At 38.7% G+C, this 16,545-nt stretch overlaps 1 protein-coding gene across 1 annotated transcript in view; it reads left to right on the plus strand.

Annotated features, from left to right (window-relative positions):
- The window catches only part of lancl2 (LanC lantibiotic synthetase component C-like 2 (bacterial)), a 39,339-nt gene that overhangs the window by 15,944 nt on the left and 6,850 nt on the right, over nucleotides 1-16,545 (plus strand). Inside the window, exons 5-6 of the mRNA XM_046848485.1 lie at nucleotides 4,320-4,466; nucleotides 14,807-14,989. Coding sequence (XP_046704441.1) covers nucleotides 4,320-4,466; nucleotides 14,807-14,989 — 330 coding nt within the window. The remainder of the gene's footprint in view (nucleotides 1-4,319; nucleotides 4,467-14,806; nucleotides 14,990-16,545) is intronic.

Here is a 16,545-nt window from a genome sequence, read left to right on the forward strand (position 1 = left end):
TCTCATTTACGCACATGTACTCTGTCTTATTCCTCCTGACTTTCATTCCCCTTCTCTCCAACGCGTACCTCCACCTCTCCAGGCTCTTTTCAACATGCTCACTACTCTCACCACAAATCACAATATCATCCGCAAACATCATAGTCAACGGAGACTCCTGTCTGACCTAGTCCCTCAACCTGTCCATCACCACTGCAAACAGGAAAGGGCTCAGGACCGATCCCTAATGTAGTCCAACCTTCACCTTGAACCAGTCTGTCGTTCTTACTGCCCACTTCACTGCTGTCACACTGTCCTTATACATGTCCTGCACCACCCTCACATACTTCTCTGACACACCTGACTTCCTCATACAATACCACAGCTCCTCTCTCGGCACCCTGTTGTACACTTTCTCTAAATCCACAAATCCACAATGCAATTCCTTCTGTCCTTCTCTATACTTCTCCATCAACATTCTTAAAGCAAATAATGCATCTGTGGTGCTCTTCCTCGGCATGAAACCATAATGTTGCTCACAGATGGTCACCTCTTCTCTCAGCCTGGCTTCCACTACTCTTTCCCATTACTTCATGGTGTAACTGATCAACTTAATTCCCCTGTAGTTACTGCAGGTCTGCTCATCCTCTCACCTTCCAGAATCTTGTTAAACAATCTGGTTAAAAACTCCACTGCATCTCTCCTAAACATCTAAATGCTTCTACCAGTATGTCATCTGGTCCAACCCGACTTTCCACTCTTCATCTTCTTAATCGCTGCTCTCATTTCCTTTTTATTAATCCTATCCACTTCCTGCTTCACTAACTCCACATCATCCAACCTTCTCTCTCTCTCTCTCTCTCTCTCTCTCTCTCTCATTTTCCTTGTTCATTAGTTGCTCAAAATACTTCCTCCATCTTCTCAACACACTCTCCTCACTAGTCAACACATTTCCATCTCCATTCTTTATTGCTCTAACTTGCAGTACATCCTTCCCAGCCCGGTCCCTCTGCCTGACCAATCGGTACAAATCCTTTTCTCCTTCTCTAGTGTTCAACCTCTCATACAGCTCCTCGTATGCCTGTTTCTTGGCTTTCGCCACATCCCTCTTTACCTGCTGCCGCATCTTCTTGTACTCCTGCCTACTTTTCTCATCACTCTGTCTATCCCACTTCTGTTTTGTTAACCTCTTTCCCCTTATGCTCTCCTGCACTTCCTCATTCCACCACCACGTCTTTTTCTCTTCCTTTCTATTTCCAGATGTCACACCAAGTACCTTTCTAGCTGCCTCCCTCATCACTCCTGCAGTAGTTTCCCAATAATCCAGCACCTCTTTACCACCGAGCCTCTGTCTGACCTCTTCCCTGAACCTCACACTACACTCTTCCTCCTTCAGTTTCCACCATCTTATTCTTAAGCATAAATGTTTTTTGTTTTTTGTTTTTGTTTTTATTATTAAGCATATAATATAAAAACATAAACTGTAATTTCTTGTGCTCTATAGTCATTTGGTCATGTAGTTTTGCACTGTATTTAGCAATACATTTAGCATGGAATAGAACATCAGTGAAGGAAATAACGATTTAATGGTGTGGAATGACTTAATGCAAAGGGCTTTATTTCTTTTATAGTTATTATGCCAACTTTAACAAATTTTATGTTAAGTTTTTCCACATAAGTCTTCTTCCATAAATGTTCAATTCCTCAATGCAAAATTCATCACATGTAGTACATCACAACAATTTAGAGCAGTTGTTATTTAAGCAATAAATCATTTAATTAGGCCATGTTGTTTTATGTAAATTATGAAACTTTGTTTGGGGTGATATGGCATAACATACAAGCAAAGTGCCACCAATTACAAAGTGCTTATTTTAATAAAACAACATAGTCTGGAGTGTTATTCTGCTTCTACCACAGAGATTTGCCATACAAAATCAGTTAATAAATGACATTTCGTGCATTTTAATGGTTTGTTTGATTTAACATTATGGAATGTCTATGAGACATGTTTCTTCATGTCCTCACTTATATTATAGCTGTGAAAAGACAAAACCAAAAAGAAAAAGGCTTTTATTTATCAGTGAAATTATTATTCATGGGCTTTTTTAATTATTATTTTTTTTTTTATCTCAGCTTGTTGGGTATATAAGGTCAAAGCCCCTGGAGCATAGAGTTTAAGGGCCTTGCTCAAGGACCCAACAGCTTGGTGGCACTGGGACTTGAACCCCTGATCTTCCAGTCAAGCTATTATTTCCCATTCCAACTTCCCATAAGCTGGTAAAGCGGATCGGAAGTTGGAATGGGAAATAATTTTGACAACAAAGTTTTTGACTGTTCCCAATATTGCCTTATTTGTAAAACGTTTATTTTTAACCATACTGATGACATGTAGTATTGAGGGATTTTGATTTCAGGTGGAGATGATGAAATAATGGAGCAACACTGTGACTAGTTGCAGTCAGTTATCTGACACCAATGTGATAAGATGCTGAAATAACCTTTAACTACATCCTTGGGCAATCTTTTATCCGATTTGTAGCACCATGCCCTTTAGTGATATTACGTGTCGTTTGGAATGTCACCATTAATATTAATGAAGTGGTTGAACTTTAAAGTGCAAGATCAAGAATATCTCTTGAGTTGGCTGCTTGTTTTCATCAGAAAGGTTTGTAGGAAATCTCAATAGGTGATTTGTTAAAGAGAGACCTGGCCCTGAACTTATACTGTTCACATATAAAGTCCCCCCTGAAACTATTAGATTTCAGTGTTATTTTTTTTTTGTTGTAGACTGAAGACATTATTATTATTATTTTTTTTTTCAGATTATTAAAATTAGTTTGATGCAAGAGTTTAGGTTTAGGTAGATAATAATAGAGCTAGAATATAGAATCATAGATCAATACATCTTGAAGTGAATTTATGAAATAAAGTTTGTTTTAGGGGGGGACTTCTCCCTTTTTAGAATCCTCTTCAGGAGGGGAAATGCTTACCAGTCTAAAAAAAAAAATCACTTTTGCCCCTTTGTTGTGTTGGTAGTTGTGTGAAAATAAATGAGGGTGCAAATAATTTTTGTACTTTGAATTCTATAGTCCTCAGCAGGTCTTGTAATGAGCTTAATACAACCTCAGATGAACAACACATGACATTAATTTGTGCGTTTACAGACCTTAAATGAGTCACTGTATTTGACTAATTGAAAGGATATTGGCTATAAAAAGGAAAACCTACAGGTAGACTAAGGAAGACGTGAACACATCAGGATAGAAATATGCCTTGAAAATAAGCAATACACAAGAAAATAACAAAATGAAACAAATCTACTTGTTTTGTTGATGTTTCACAATAAAAATGTATAGTAATTATTGACCTAATATTCTTTATTTAAATATTTGTCAGTGTTGTTTTTTCCTGTGGCTTTAGAAGAATAAAATCTCCCCATGAATCCATTGCACTGATCTGCATCGGAGTGTCATTGAAGAATTTTCTCTGCACAGCACTTCTTGTCATGTTTTATTCCTTACTTGTAATTACTTTTTTGTATTCTGCTACAGTACACAGATAGAGGAGTCTTTTTTAGCTTGCATTTCACACCAAACCTTTTTTATTTCTTTATTTATTTTATACCAAGCCTTTTTTCTTTTCTTTCACACCAATATCTACGAGCAGATTTGTTTCTCTTTGAAAATCCATTTAGACTAATTACTGTTTGGTCTATTATTTATCTTTTCAATTTTCTCTCTTTAAAAAATTTTTTTTTTTGTACTTTTTTTTTTTTTTTTTTTTTGCTTTCTTATATTCCTCACTCTTGCTTTCTTCCTCACTCTCTGGTGGTGCAGAGCTTCTTTGATGACAAAGCTGTTTTAGTGGTTTCAATTACTTGGCTCTGTAGCAGGCCTTTTGTTTGAGAATGTCGTGTTCTTTTCCATCATTCATGCAGAAACCAAGATTATTGATTAGGGAGGAAAGCTCTGACTGTGAGCACATGAGCTGAGGTTAAAGCTGACTCATTAAAAAGCTTCCACTGGGACTCTGGTTTTAGATTTGCTACTGGGGGTAAAAAGCATAACATCATGATGATGATGATATGGGCTGATGATGGAAATTCTGCATATTCATGATTATTAGCCACAGCAGCAAAAGTCTTGCTTTGAAGGAAAATAGCTTGTGGTTCTAAGGGATGTTTTGTAATTGATAATTTAGGGGAAATGACTATTAAAGCTCCACATTATGTAAAACAAGAGAGAATATATATGGATCTGTAAGTGTGGTTGGGTCATTTTTTTATAGTTTTCTTTTTTTTTTTTTTGCCTTTTCTTTCTTTTTTGTACTTCTCCTAGGTGGTGACTGCCATATTGGAGTCAGGGAAGAACTTGTCCAGAGAAGAGAAGAAGACAGAGCGGTGCCCACTGCTTTACGAGTGGCATAAGAAGCAGTATGTTGGAGCAGCACATGGACTGGCAGGAATCTACTACATGCTGATGCAGGTGAGATCGAAGACCTGGGACACTCATAAAAACTGCATCTGTTTGTCCAGCTTTTCATTAGCTTATTAAAATATGAGAAATGTCTACAATACACACTTGCACTTAAAGGTCCTTGAAGGTATCGCTCTAATCAACAGGCTCTGTTCTAATCAACGGTGGAGTGTTACTGTGGCCATGTGCGGAACTGGAAATGTAGGATAATTATTTCAAGAGGAAAGACATTAACTCACATTGTAGTGCAGCAGAAGTAACAGGCAACACCATTGAGCATCTTTTACAAGCATGAAATATTGACATATAAAACAAATGAGTCATAACATTAAAACAACTGACTGGTGAACTAAATCACACAGATTGTCTTATTGCAGTGACACCTGTCAGGAGTCCAATATCTTCCTTACGCTGCAGTTGACCAGTCAGTTCTCACAGTGGATGCGTTTGAAGGAGAAACAATTAGTATTTGTGAGAATCTAAGCAGCCAAATTGTGATTGTTAGACGACTTGATCAAAGCATTTCCACACCGGAAGTGTGTGGGTTTTATTTTTATTTTTTGTGTGTGTGCAGTGGTTAGAACTTAATGTATTCAATTTAAATTAGTTAGGCTTCACGGAAATAAACAAATTGTTAATTGTTTAAATATAATCCTAATCGATTCCCTATAAGTTTATCCCTAATGAGCGAGCCAGTAGCGACAGTGGCAAGGACTTGAGAGGAGCCAGACTCAAAAAAGATACAGGTGACACTGAATGTCCATTCATTTTAGTTCCCTCAATGTGGAGGTTCACTGATGAACACTTGAGTTTAAGCTGTTTATTGCAACTGTAGTCCTAATGCCCATTGTTACAAACTGTTTCTATTAATTACAGTAAAAATATATCTTTATCAGCTTTTCTGCAGGGTCTTAAAGCGTAAAAAAAAAAAAAGTCTAACATTTTAAAAATAGAAATTTTTGGCTTTTAAAAGGATTCAAAGTTGCTGTTTTAGGTCTTAAATAATTTTAATTTCATAGGTCTTAATTTTCCATTGTCTATGTAACGCAGGGGTGGCCAACCCGTGGCTCGCGAGCCGCATGCGGCTCTTTGGCTGGTTTCATGCGGCTCTTACGTTCATATCGAAGTTTGTGTTTGTGTTTTTAAATGTGTGTGTTCGCTTCGCTTGAGTTCAATACGGTATTTTTAAGACTTAAATGATCTTGCCCCTACCCGTACTGGGAAACTTTGCGGTATATTCATCTCACGCACATGCGCATTTGACGAAAAATACCGTATTGAACTCAAGCGAAGTGAACACGCACATAAAAAACACACAAACAATCTGTTTTCTACCCTGAAACTCGTGCAATCAAAGCATCGATCTGTTCTGACTGACACACATGTGAAAGAATTGCTTCGAGTGGCAAGAACGGAATACGAGGCAGATTTGAAGGGGATTGTTCAAGGCAGGGAATGCCAAAAGTCCCACTAAGTAACATGCACAGTAAAAGAAAAACGCTATTGTAAATCATTATATTTTTGTTTGTGGACTTGGTTAAACTATGAGTTTGTGTCTGTAGGAGTCAATTTCTGTCATTATGTTGGTGTGTGACAATCTGGCTGAGCATAGGTGTGTGTGTGTGTGTGTGTGTGTGTGTGTGTGTGTGTGTGTGTGTGTGTGTGTGTGTGTGTGTGTGTGTGTTAAAGGAAGGGATGGGTGATGTTCATGTGTGCCTATGTGTATGATGTGGCTCTTTGCGGTAACTCAGTAAAAAATGTGGCTCTCGGTCTCTGACTGGTTGGCCACCCCTAATGTAACGCTTCCTCTAATGGTCATTGAAATGCTCCTGCAGAATGTTGTTTTTTTTGGTTGTTGTTTCCTTGGTGTTTTAGTTTTTTTGTATTATGACTGCGAAATGAGACCGACTTTGTTATTGGTTCAAATCTCTCTTGAAATTGTATGCAAAACAGATTTTATTTTTTCAGCTATGGGTAAGTACAAGGGCTGAAGTTTAAAGATACTTGGCTTAAAAATATTTTTTAATTAGAGTTTGGTTAAAGCCATTTGCTAACAACGTTTGAGTGTTTTTGAAGTCGTGATATGTAGGTGATCAATTTTATTTTTAATGGTTTTAAAAAGTCCCACATTTGTCTTGGTGAAACCTGCAGAAACACTGATTATGGTTTTTGGGTTCACCCTCCATAGTAAACTTATGTAGTTTTGGGCTAAAACTGAGAGAGTCCGATGAAGTACAACTAGTGAATTGGTGCTGGTCTTGTGCTTTTGTGGAACCTCAAAGGGTTAGAGCTGTTTTGGCAGCACAAAGAGGACAAACACTATATTAAACAGGTAGTTTTAAAGTTATGGCCAATTGGTTTCTGTATTTATGATTATGTATGCGTGATGCAGAGCGCTTATTTATTTATAGCAGTGGAGTCTTCCCTAAAGGCCTCTGAAATGAAATGGTAGTATATAAGCTCATGAAAAGTTAAAGCAGCTTTTTTTATTAACTGTCGCTTTACATATTCACTTGGTCATCTCTTTTAAAGTTATTGGCTCATGCAGTGCAACTTAAAACATTCTTCTTGAGGAATGTTCCAGCAGCAAGCCTGGGTAAGGATGAGTGCCTTTTTTTTTTTTTTTTTAAATGTGATTTCTATTACTTTCTTTTATTTGTATTTTACGTTTGTTCCCCCCCTTGTCTGTCTGTCTGTCTGTCTGTCTGTCTGTCTGTCTGTCTGTCTGTCTGTCTGTCTGTCTGTCTGTCTGTCTGTCTGTCTGTCTGTCTGTCTGTCTGTCTGTCTGTCTGTCTGTCTGTCTGTCTGTCTGTCTGTCTGTCTGTCTGTGCCTTGAAATCAGTAAAGCATCTCCAGGACCTCAGACCACATGCATTACTGTTTTCAGGAGAATACTGCAGCTTGCTCGCTACTGCTTTATTTGTGCTTTGTCATGTAAATATCTGCTTAAGGCCTGTGGTGAGTACAGGATTCTGTTCTTCATCAAGCCTCATGCCCTGGGCCAGCTTCTGTAATGTCCCTGAAAATGACCATCTCAGATGACACTGCATGATCCTATATTAATGAATATGTAAAGAGAAAGCTGATAAAAGCTTCTTATGTACTAATATGCAACCGTGTCCTTCAGGAAAGTCTCCAGTTCTATAAATAAATAATTATTCCTAAATTAATAATCATAAATACATATTTACATGGGCAAACGCTGTCTAAATAATGCAGCCATCGCAGTTTTGTCTGCATGCTGTTTGGATTTTATTCAAGTTGCTGATATTTCATCACAAAAACTATGCATTATTCAGTATTTTGGGCAGATCTCTATTCCATTTAATTTATTTATTTTTCTTCAATTTAAAACCCACTACTTGGAAATAGATTGATCTCAGCCTAGCTGACCTCTTCAGTCATTTAGAAAACCTGGTGAATAATTAATGTATTTTTAAGACATCACTCACATTCACTAACAGCTCGATCCAAATCAGTGTTGCTGAAATGAAGAATGCTGAGCAGGGATGGGAAAGGAACTCAAGGGAGGGACTTAAATGTCTAATGTTAGGACAGTTTTTTTTAATGTCTTGACTATCTTTACATTTACTCAAGTTTTGAGGATGACTAAACATTTATATGTACTGTACTAGTTCTTCTTCTTTCGGCTGCTCCCATTAGGGGTCGCCACAGCGGATCGTCCGTCTTAATACTCCTCTGTCCTCTACATCTGCCTCTTTCAAACCAACTACCTGCATGTCTTCCTTTACCACATCCATAAACCTCCTCCTTTGTCTTCCTCTTTTCCTCCTTCCTGGTGGCTCCATACTCAGCATTTTCCTACCGATATATTCTTACCCATAACCTCATGGTGTGGCTGATCAACTTAATTCCCCTCTAGTTACTGCAGGTCTGCACATCTCCCTTATTCTTAAAAACCAGTACCAGCACACTCCATCTCCATTCCTCAGGCATCCTCTCACCTTTCAAAATCCTGTTAAACAACCTGGTTAAAAACTCCACTGCCATCTCTCCTAAACATCTCCATGCTTCTACTGGTATGACATCTGGTCCAATCAACTTTCCACTCTTGATCTTCTTAATCGCTGCTCTTACTTCCTCCTTACTAATCCTATCTGTCTGACCTCTTCCCTGGATTTCACACCACAGTCCTCCTCCTTCAGTTTCACCTCCTATACTTCTTTCAGTCCTTACTCTCCTCTTTTTCTTCACCTCCAAATTCATCCTCAGACCATCCACCATCCGATGCTGTTTAGCTACACTGTCCCCTGCCAACACCTTACAGTCTCCAATCTCCATCAGGTTGCATCTCCTACATAGAACATAGTCCACCTGTGTGCACCTTCCTCCACTCTTATAGGTCACCCTATGATCCTCCTTCTTCTTAAAATAAGTGTTCACCACTGCTATTTCCATCCTTTTAGCAAAATCTACCACCATTTGCCCTTCCACATTCTTCACCCTAACACCATACCTACCCATCACCTTCTTATCACCTCTGTTCCGGTTAACAACATGCCTATAGAAGTCTGCCCATATCACCAATCGTTTATTCCTAGGGTTACCTTCTACCACTTCATCTAACTCACTCCAGAATTTTTCATTCTCCTCCATCTCACAGCCCACTTGTGGAGCATAAGCACTGATAACATTTATCATCACCCCTTCAACTTCCAGCTTCACGATCATCACCCTATCAGAAACTCTCTTCACCTCCACTACACTCTTACTGTACTCTTCCTTCAGGATCACCCCTAAACCATTTCTTTTTCCATCTACACCATGAAAGAACAGTTTAAAGCCTCCTCCAATGTTCCTGGCCTTACTCCCTTTACACTTGGTCTCCTGAACTCTCTCCCTTTAACAGGTCATTGTACTGACAAACAAGAAATTTTGGATCTAAAAGGTCATAAAATCCCAACCACACCAAGCTGCTACTTCTGGGGCCCTGAGTAAAGTCATTAACCCCATAGCTGCTCAGTTCTATGAATGAGGTAATTGTAAGTAGCTCAGGATAAGGGTGTCAGCCAAATGCCATAAATGCAAATCCAATTTAGAAGTGCACTTTGTTGACATTTCCCTCGCATCTACACGTGGTTCTTCCTCAAACAGTTACCACCGAGTTGGAAGCACACAGTTAAACATAATTTTTTTACTATTTATCTATTTCCCCTTACTGGATCTAAGAGGATATTTCTGTATAGTAATACCTCTGTACAAAAAGCAAGCTTCATGAACACACTGTTTGTGAAGTTTGTCCTCGAAGAACTCAACCCAATGCCATTGAACACCTTTGAGATGAGCTGGAACTCTGACTGCAAAAGAGTGGCAATAAAAACTAAATGTGGAACTGGATGTTCAACAAGCACATATTGTTAAGATATATACATTACATGGAAAGAAGTATTGGGATACCTGACTTTTCCTGTCATATGTGGTTCTTTTCCAAACTGTTACCACAGCGTTGAACACACACAATTGTAGAGGATGTCTTTGGATATGGTAGCATGAAATGTTCCAGTAAATGAACTAGGAGATCCAAACCTGTTTCAGCTCGACAGTGCCATTGTATGCATGCATATTCCATAAAAATATGCTTTTCATGGGTTAGAGTGGAAAATCTCCTGCTATAGAGATCTGACCTCAGCCCTATTGAACACCTTTGGGATAAATTGGAACAGACTGCACCCCAGACCTCCTCACCTCACCTACATCAGTACATGACTTTACCAACACCCTTGAATCTGAATGAGCACAGTTCTCCACAAGCACACTCCAAAATCTAGAGGAACACCTTCCCAGAAGAGTGGAGGAAAGTTTGAGCGTAAATTGGGACTAAATGTGGAATGCGATGCTCACACACCATACGTAAGACCAAGTGTCTGCAAAATCTTTGGCAATATAGTATATTATATAGGTGTAAGTGTTGTTTATTGAAAAAAGTGTTTGCACTAAGAAAAGATTAGCAGGAGCAAATTGTGCCAACAAAGGAATGTTCATCTTTAAAAAAATACATAAAAAATGTCAATATTGTTTGCTATATCAGTGACCTTCTGAACCTACAACTACAAATCAGTATGTTTATTACATTAATCATTTATTCATAGTTCAACTTTTTTTTTTAACCCTGTGACCCATACTGATCGAGAGCGTGATTTGACTGCTAGCATGAGCTGTTTACACTGGCTGGATTAATTAGCTTTCCTCGGTGAGAAGTCATAAAAAAGCAGAGGTGTTGCTGACTTACAATGCATTTAAATAGATGTTGTGACACTCCCGTGATTACCCACTCATGATTTGTCTCAGATTGTCTCTAATCATTTGCCCATTTTGGAAAATTACCAGATTCTCTCCACCACATCTGTCTATGAATCACTCTTTATGCATGTCATAATGCCTCGGTCACATGTCTTACCAACATCCATTACCTTCTTAAAGGGGCTGCTCCGACCGCTAACACATAATACATTACCGCTAAATTCAAACCCCCAAGCGAGCAAAATGAACAAAAAACAACACAGTGGATTCACATTTATTATTATATTTAGAAAAGACCAGTTTTTATGCCGGTTGTATCATTTTATTTTGTTGTATTTATCCGCCACACCTTGAAGGCCGGTCCGTGAAAATATTGTCTGACAGGTCCATAGCACAAAAACGTTTGGGGACCACTGGTATAGTCAACTGGGTCAGAACATCTCCAAAACTGCAGCCCATGTGAGCTGTTTCTGGTCTGCAGTGGTCAGTATTTATCAAAATAGGTTTAAGGAAGGAACAGTGGTGATCCGGAGACAGGGTCATGGCCGGCCAGGGCTCGTTGATGCACATGGGGAACGAAGGCTGGGCCGTGTGATCATCAAATTGCTGAAGAAGTTAATGCTGTTAATGCTCGACAGGTCAGAACTGTTTTGGCAGCAAAAGGGGGACCAACACAATATTAGGCAGGTGGCCATAATGTAATGCCTCATCGATGTAAGGTGATTGTATCGTAACCCGTATAAGCTAGTTAACCAAATATCAAACCATCAGGAATTCCATATGCTGTTTTCTTGGTATGGAAGGGATCACTGGGTACCATATTAATAATGCACATTTTATTGTCTTTACTCTGCTGGAACATGAACCAGGTTCTTTTTCTTGTTTTTGAATGTGCAGCTTTAAAATCCCAGTGTTTTTGTTGATGTTTTCTAATATATGCATGCATGTGTTGGTGTACCTCCAGTTTGTCAGTGGCCTTATTAACCCTATCAGGACCCAGATTTACACCCTAGAGCTCTGTAATTTATTTGAATGCCATATATAGAGCTGTGATTGCAAAGCCAAAGAGGGCTGGATTGAAAACCTATTAGTGTGACCCCAGTAAGAGATGTGTTTGTATGTTTGTGCGAGTTCATTTGTGTTGTGTGTGTTCGTTCTCGCATATGAAGGTGAAAACATAACGAGGTGATTGTCCTTTCTTTGCATCCTGTAGCGAACCCACAGTGACAAAGTGCAATCACCAGCTTTTTTGATGGCACAGTTTTTATTAAAAAAAGAATATGCTACATCCTTTTTCTTTTTTTTTTACTTTTCTTCTACATCCTCTCTCATTCTCAATTTTTTTTTTTTTACAAATCTTTATTTGTATTGTGCTTTTAACAATGAACATTGTCTCAAAGCAGCTTAAAACAGATAATGTGGTGATAAAAATGAATAAGATGTTCTTTATAAGTACAAATAACCCCTCGGAAACACCTACTGGAACGTCTTAGGATGGTTTTCAAGCCAAGCAATGAATTATTAATTGGAAACATAAATTGTCATGCTTGGACATCATCCCATGAATCCAATTTGCAGTAAGGGAATATTGGTGTACACACACACAAACACACACATACACACAGATAAACACACAGACTTCACACAAAGCCTGTGAGCTGATTGGGTGGAGCTCATACATGGTTGCTAAGGCGATAGGACTGTGCGTAACGGTGACGCAGATGGACATGCGCCACTGCTTATAATAATGCATTGTGCTGCCTTTGTCCTGGTACAGAGTGTGTGTATTGTATAAGATTTGCCTGAACTCAGCTTCTTTTGCTTGCTCAATCGTGTGACAACTGTGAGCGTTTTAATGCAGTGTTGTCACTGAGCTATGAGCTGTTTCTATCACTAATATGCATCACTGTGGTTCACTGTGATTCCCAATAGACACAGTGCTCAATTTGTTTCTGATTAGTGTCCGCGATGTTGGATTTGTTGCGCCATGTCAGCTGCGGTACCTGCAGCAGCTGTGCCAACAACGTTTTTTCCAGACGGCACGCAGCTGCTCTGTGCAAGCAAGACTGACCGCTCGTCTCACACTTTCGATTTCTCTCACAGCAGTACGTCATATTATTGTGAGAAAGCCTTCAGTAGGGCATCGTGTCCAAGCCTGTTCCTTTTTTTTATATCCCTCCAACCCTGAACAAAGAACTCTGTGAAAGCTTTGTGAAGCAGCGGGAGCAGAGTGTGAGGGCTTGGGTTTTGGGTCCAACTGAGCTGTTTTCTTGTATTCTATGTACCAGACTGCAAGAGGGAAATGCACTTTGGTGTGGAAACGGTGGCTTCATAGATAAAACATTTCAGAAGTTCGAGACTTCATGAAGCTTAGGTATCAAGCATAGTTGTATCCTGCATCACCTGTAAGGGTTTTTTTTTATCACTTTGGGAGGAGTTTCGGTTCCAATTGACCCTAATGAGGCGGCAAGGTTACACATCCATTTACAGTATGTCACCAGGGACCTCTGAATGTCTTATAATTAGGGTTGCAAAGGGGTGGAAAATTTCAGATAGGGGAAATATTACGTTGGAAACTTACCAGGAATTTATGGAAATTCATTAAAAAATTGGGGAAATTTATATTAACTGTATCATATACAAATGAATATTAACATTTTGTTTGGTCATAAGCGGACATGCATGCAAACAAATGCAGAATTTATTTATTTATTTATTTATTTATTTATTTATACTTTGATTTAATTGCAAATTATAGATATTCAAAAATATATATATTTACTATATTAATATAGTATTATTTTGCTCTGTATTTCTGATCAAATAAATGCAGACTTGATGAGCATGATACTTTTTTCAAAACTATTAAAAATAATTGTGTCCAAAACTTTTGACCAGTACTGTACTGTATGATAACAGAAAACTTTCAAGTGGAATGTAGAAAAAAAGAGCATCACAGCTTGAGCTTACGAGCTTTACGTGAATACTCGCCATATTTTATGGAGGAATGCACAGTGCATGTAGGGGGCGTGGCCTCAGCAGCCCTGCAGTAAGTGTGCTGTGTGCATGTTAGTGATGTATGTGCAGGAAATTCAACTGAAATCGCATTAAATCTGGTCGTTTTAACCAAAATGATCCTGCAGGATTTTATTTTCAACTACATTTAAGTTCCCTGTTATAGGATAACCTTCCGTTAATTCCCATGGAATTTTGTAACCCTACTCACACTAAAAAAACTTTATTTTGGCTTCTCCCATTAGGGGGAACGCAACCCATAACGCAACCCTCCCCATTTATCCGGGCTTGGGACCGGCACTAAGAGTGGCTGGGGTTGGTTCCCTGACCGGGGATCGAACACGGGCCACAGCAGTGAGAGCGCAGCATCCTAACCACTAGACCACCAGGGGACCTTACAACCCTACTCATACTGATCTTTATATATATATGAGAAATTGAGACTTAAGGGCCAGTCTCACGCCCTAGAAGTGTGAGCTTCTAAATTATGTGTGTGTGTGTGTGTGTGTGTGTGTGTGTGTGTGTGTGTGTGTGTGTGTGTGTGTGTGTGTGTGTGTGTGTGTGTGTGTGTGTGTGCGCGCGTGCGTGGCAACTTGTTCTTCATCCAGTGTTTTTGGGAGAAGCTCAGGCTTCAATGTGACCCTGACCAGGAGAAACTGGTTACTGAAGATGAAATAAGGACATATAATTCAGTATTAAAAACATGAGCCATTATAATGCAGTTCTGATAAATATATAAACCTGATCCAGTAAATAAAACATGTCCTCTGATATCCGACTCTCTTCACCCACTTGGAACAGTAATGTATTTTTAATAATCTTCCTGTAGCTCGCATTGCTGCGTCTTCTAAACAAAATTCATTTGAAATAAGTTATTTCCAAAAACATGCTGGAAATGGGAATTAGTTCTGGTTTTATTCTCCATACACCAACTTTTTCATGAATGCCTTTTTTTAAATCATAATGATTCAGGTCTTTCTGAAAAGCTAAAAAGCTTTATAATGCCAAGCCATTTCTCATCAGAAGTGTGATCATTTATTTTCCCCCCCCTCTTTCTGTGTGTCTCTCTTTAGCCCACGGCTCAGGTTAATTCCGAAATTCTTACCGACTTGGTCCGGCCCAGTATAGATTATGTGCGGCACAAGAAGTTCCGCTCGGGCAACTACCCATCATCCCTCAGCAACGAGACAGACAGGCTGGTGCACTGGTGCCACGGAGCACCTGGTGTGGTTCACATGCTCATCATGGCACATAAGGTGAGTTACAATTAATACACCCTCAGGGCACAGTGTGTTAAAGAATGAAAACACACACACGATGGAGATATACACACACACACAGCAGCTTCTAGAAATGATTCAAATGGAGTCCCTTAAAGATTTTTGTGTTGAAACAAACTGAGCATATAATAATAATTAGACGTCCTTTCTAGAGTCACATGTCCCCACATCTGGTTTCACCCAGAGGTTGTTTTATAGATTTGCAGCATTGTTTTTTTTTTTTTTTTGGCCGTAATGATGAATATGTTTAGTGATGGGCAGAGTGAACTAATGAAATTGACTGATGAATGTAAACAGCATCATTATGAAGATGAATGACCAGCAACAGGATTCGGACTCAATAATGTAATAACGTATTCACTTTCCGCAGCTGAGATATTAAACCTGTGGATTTTATAACAGGTCAGGAAGTCCAAATACCAGTACCAAAGTCTTTCTCAAGGAATCCCACAGTGCCATCTAGTGGTTCAGGTTTACACATGAAACACATTACTTGTACTGTACTAATTAGTACTATTTATATCACAAATCAATGGCTAAAGCTTAAAGCAAGGAGTTCCTATGCTAACTCGAAGTGAGTTTATATAATATACGGCATGCTATGGGTTAAAATAAGCAACATCCACTATTATGCATCAATGCCTCTGTGATCTCATACGTGCCCTTTTAATAAGACTCATTTGTCATGGCCATAGTGAGCTTAATTTTGCAGAAGAATTGATCTAAAATTTGACTTTTTTTAAAATCAGAGCTGATATGCACCTGATTCCAGAAAGAATTATAAAAAAATAAAAAAATATACTCGCCTTTCTTTTGCACTGCTCATGAACAGATGGTCTATTCGCTTGCCTGTTCTTACTTTCCCTCCTTCTCTCTCCCTCTGTTTTTCTCTCCCTTTCTCTCTCGCAAAATTGTTAAGCTTTAAGGGCAGTTAGGGGAACTAGAGCGTGTGCTATATTTGGCAATATAGATTTTCCTCAAAAGGCTGTTAAATTCTGCAGTTCTACTCATTTATGCTTTGCCATTTTGCCATCACCTGAAAGCCTAGAGTCACTGTACATGAGACTAGGTTTCCACCCACATTCTTACTTTCAGTTTTCATCTTAATCAAATGATAATCGCCTAATCCTATCTCATTATAATTTAGCCTGCTTTCTCAATATAGTGTATTAAAAGTGGCCAGCAGTAGTAGCTTGGGATTTGAACTTAATACCTTCCAATTAGAATTTTTACAATTAAAAAATTTAAAAAATAAAAGAAAAAAATTTTTTTGGTTGTTTTAAACTAGTGCACCCCAACACAATCCTGTCTCTGAGCTCTGCAGCCAGGTCCTTTACTTCTTGGCATGGTTTTTGCTCTCATAAGCATTTTTAGTTGTGTGTGCACCTTTAGAAAATTATGTTCAATTAATTGGATTTACTACAGATGGACTTGCATCAAAGTGAAAAAAACAAAAACTACTCAAGGTTGATTCAGAGAAATATATGTCTACTGGCAAACATTTTTATTTGTTAAACTACATAATCAAGGGT

The sequence above is a fragment of the Silurus meridionalis genome, chromosome 4 (assembly GCF_014805685.1).
Source record: "Silurus meridionalis isolate SWU-2019-XX chromosome 4, ASM1480568v1, whole genome shotgun sequence".
Classification (NCBI taxonomy): Eukaryota; Metazoa; Chordata; class Actinopteri; order Siluriformes; family Siluridae; genus Silurus; species Silurus meridionalis.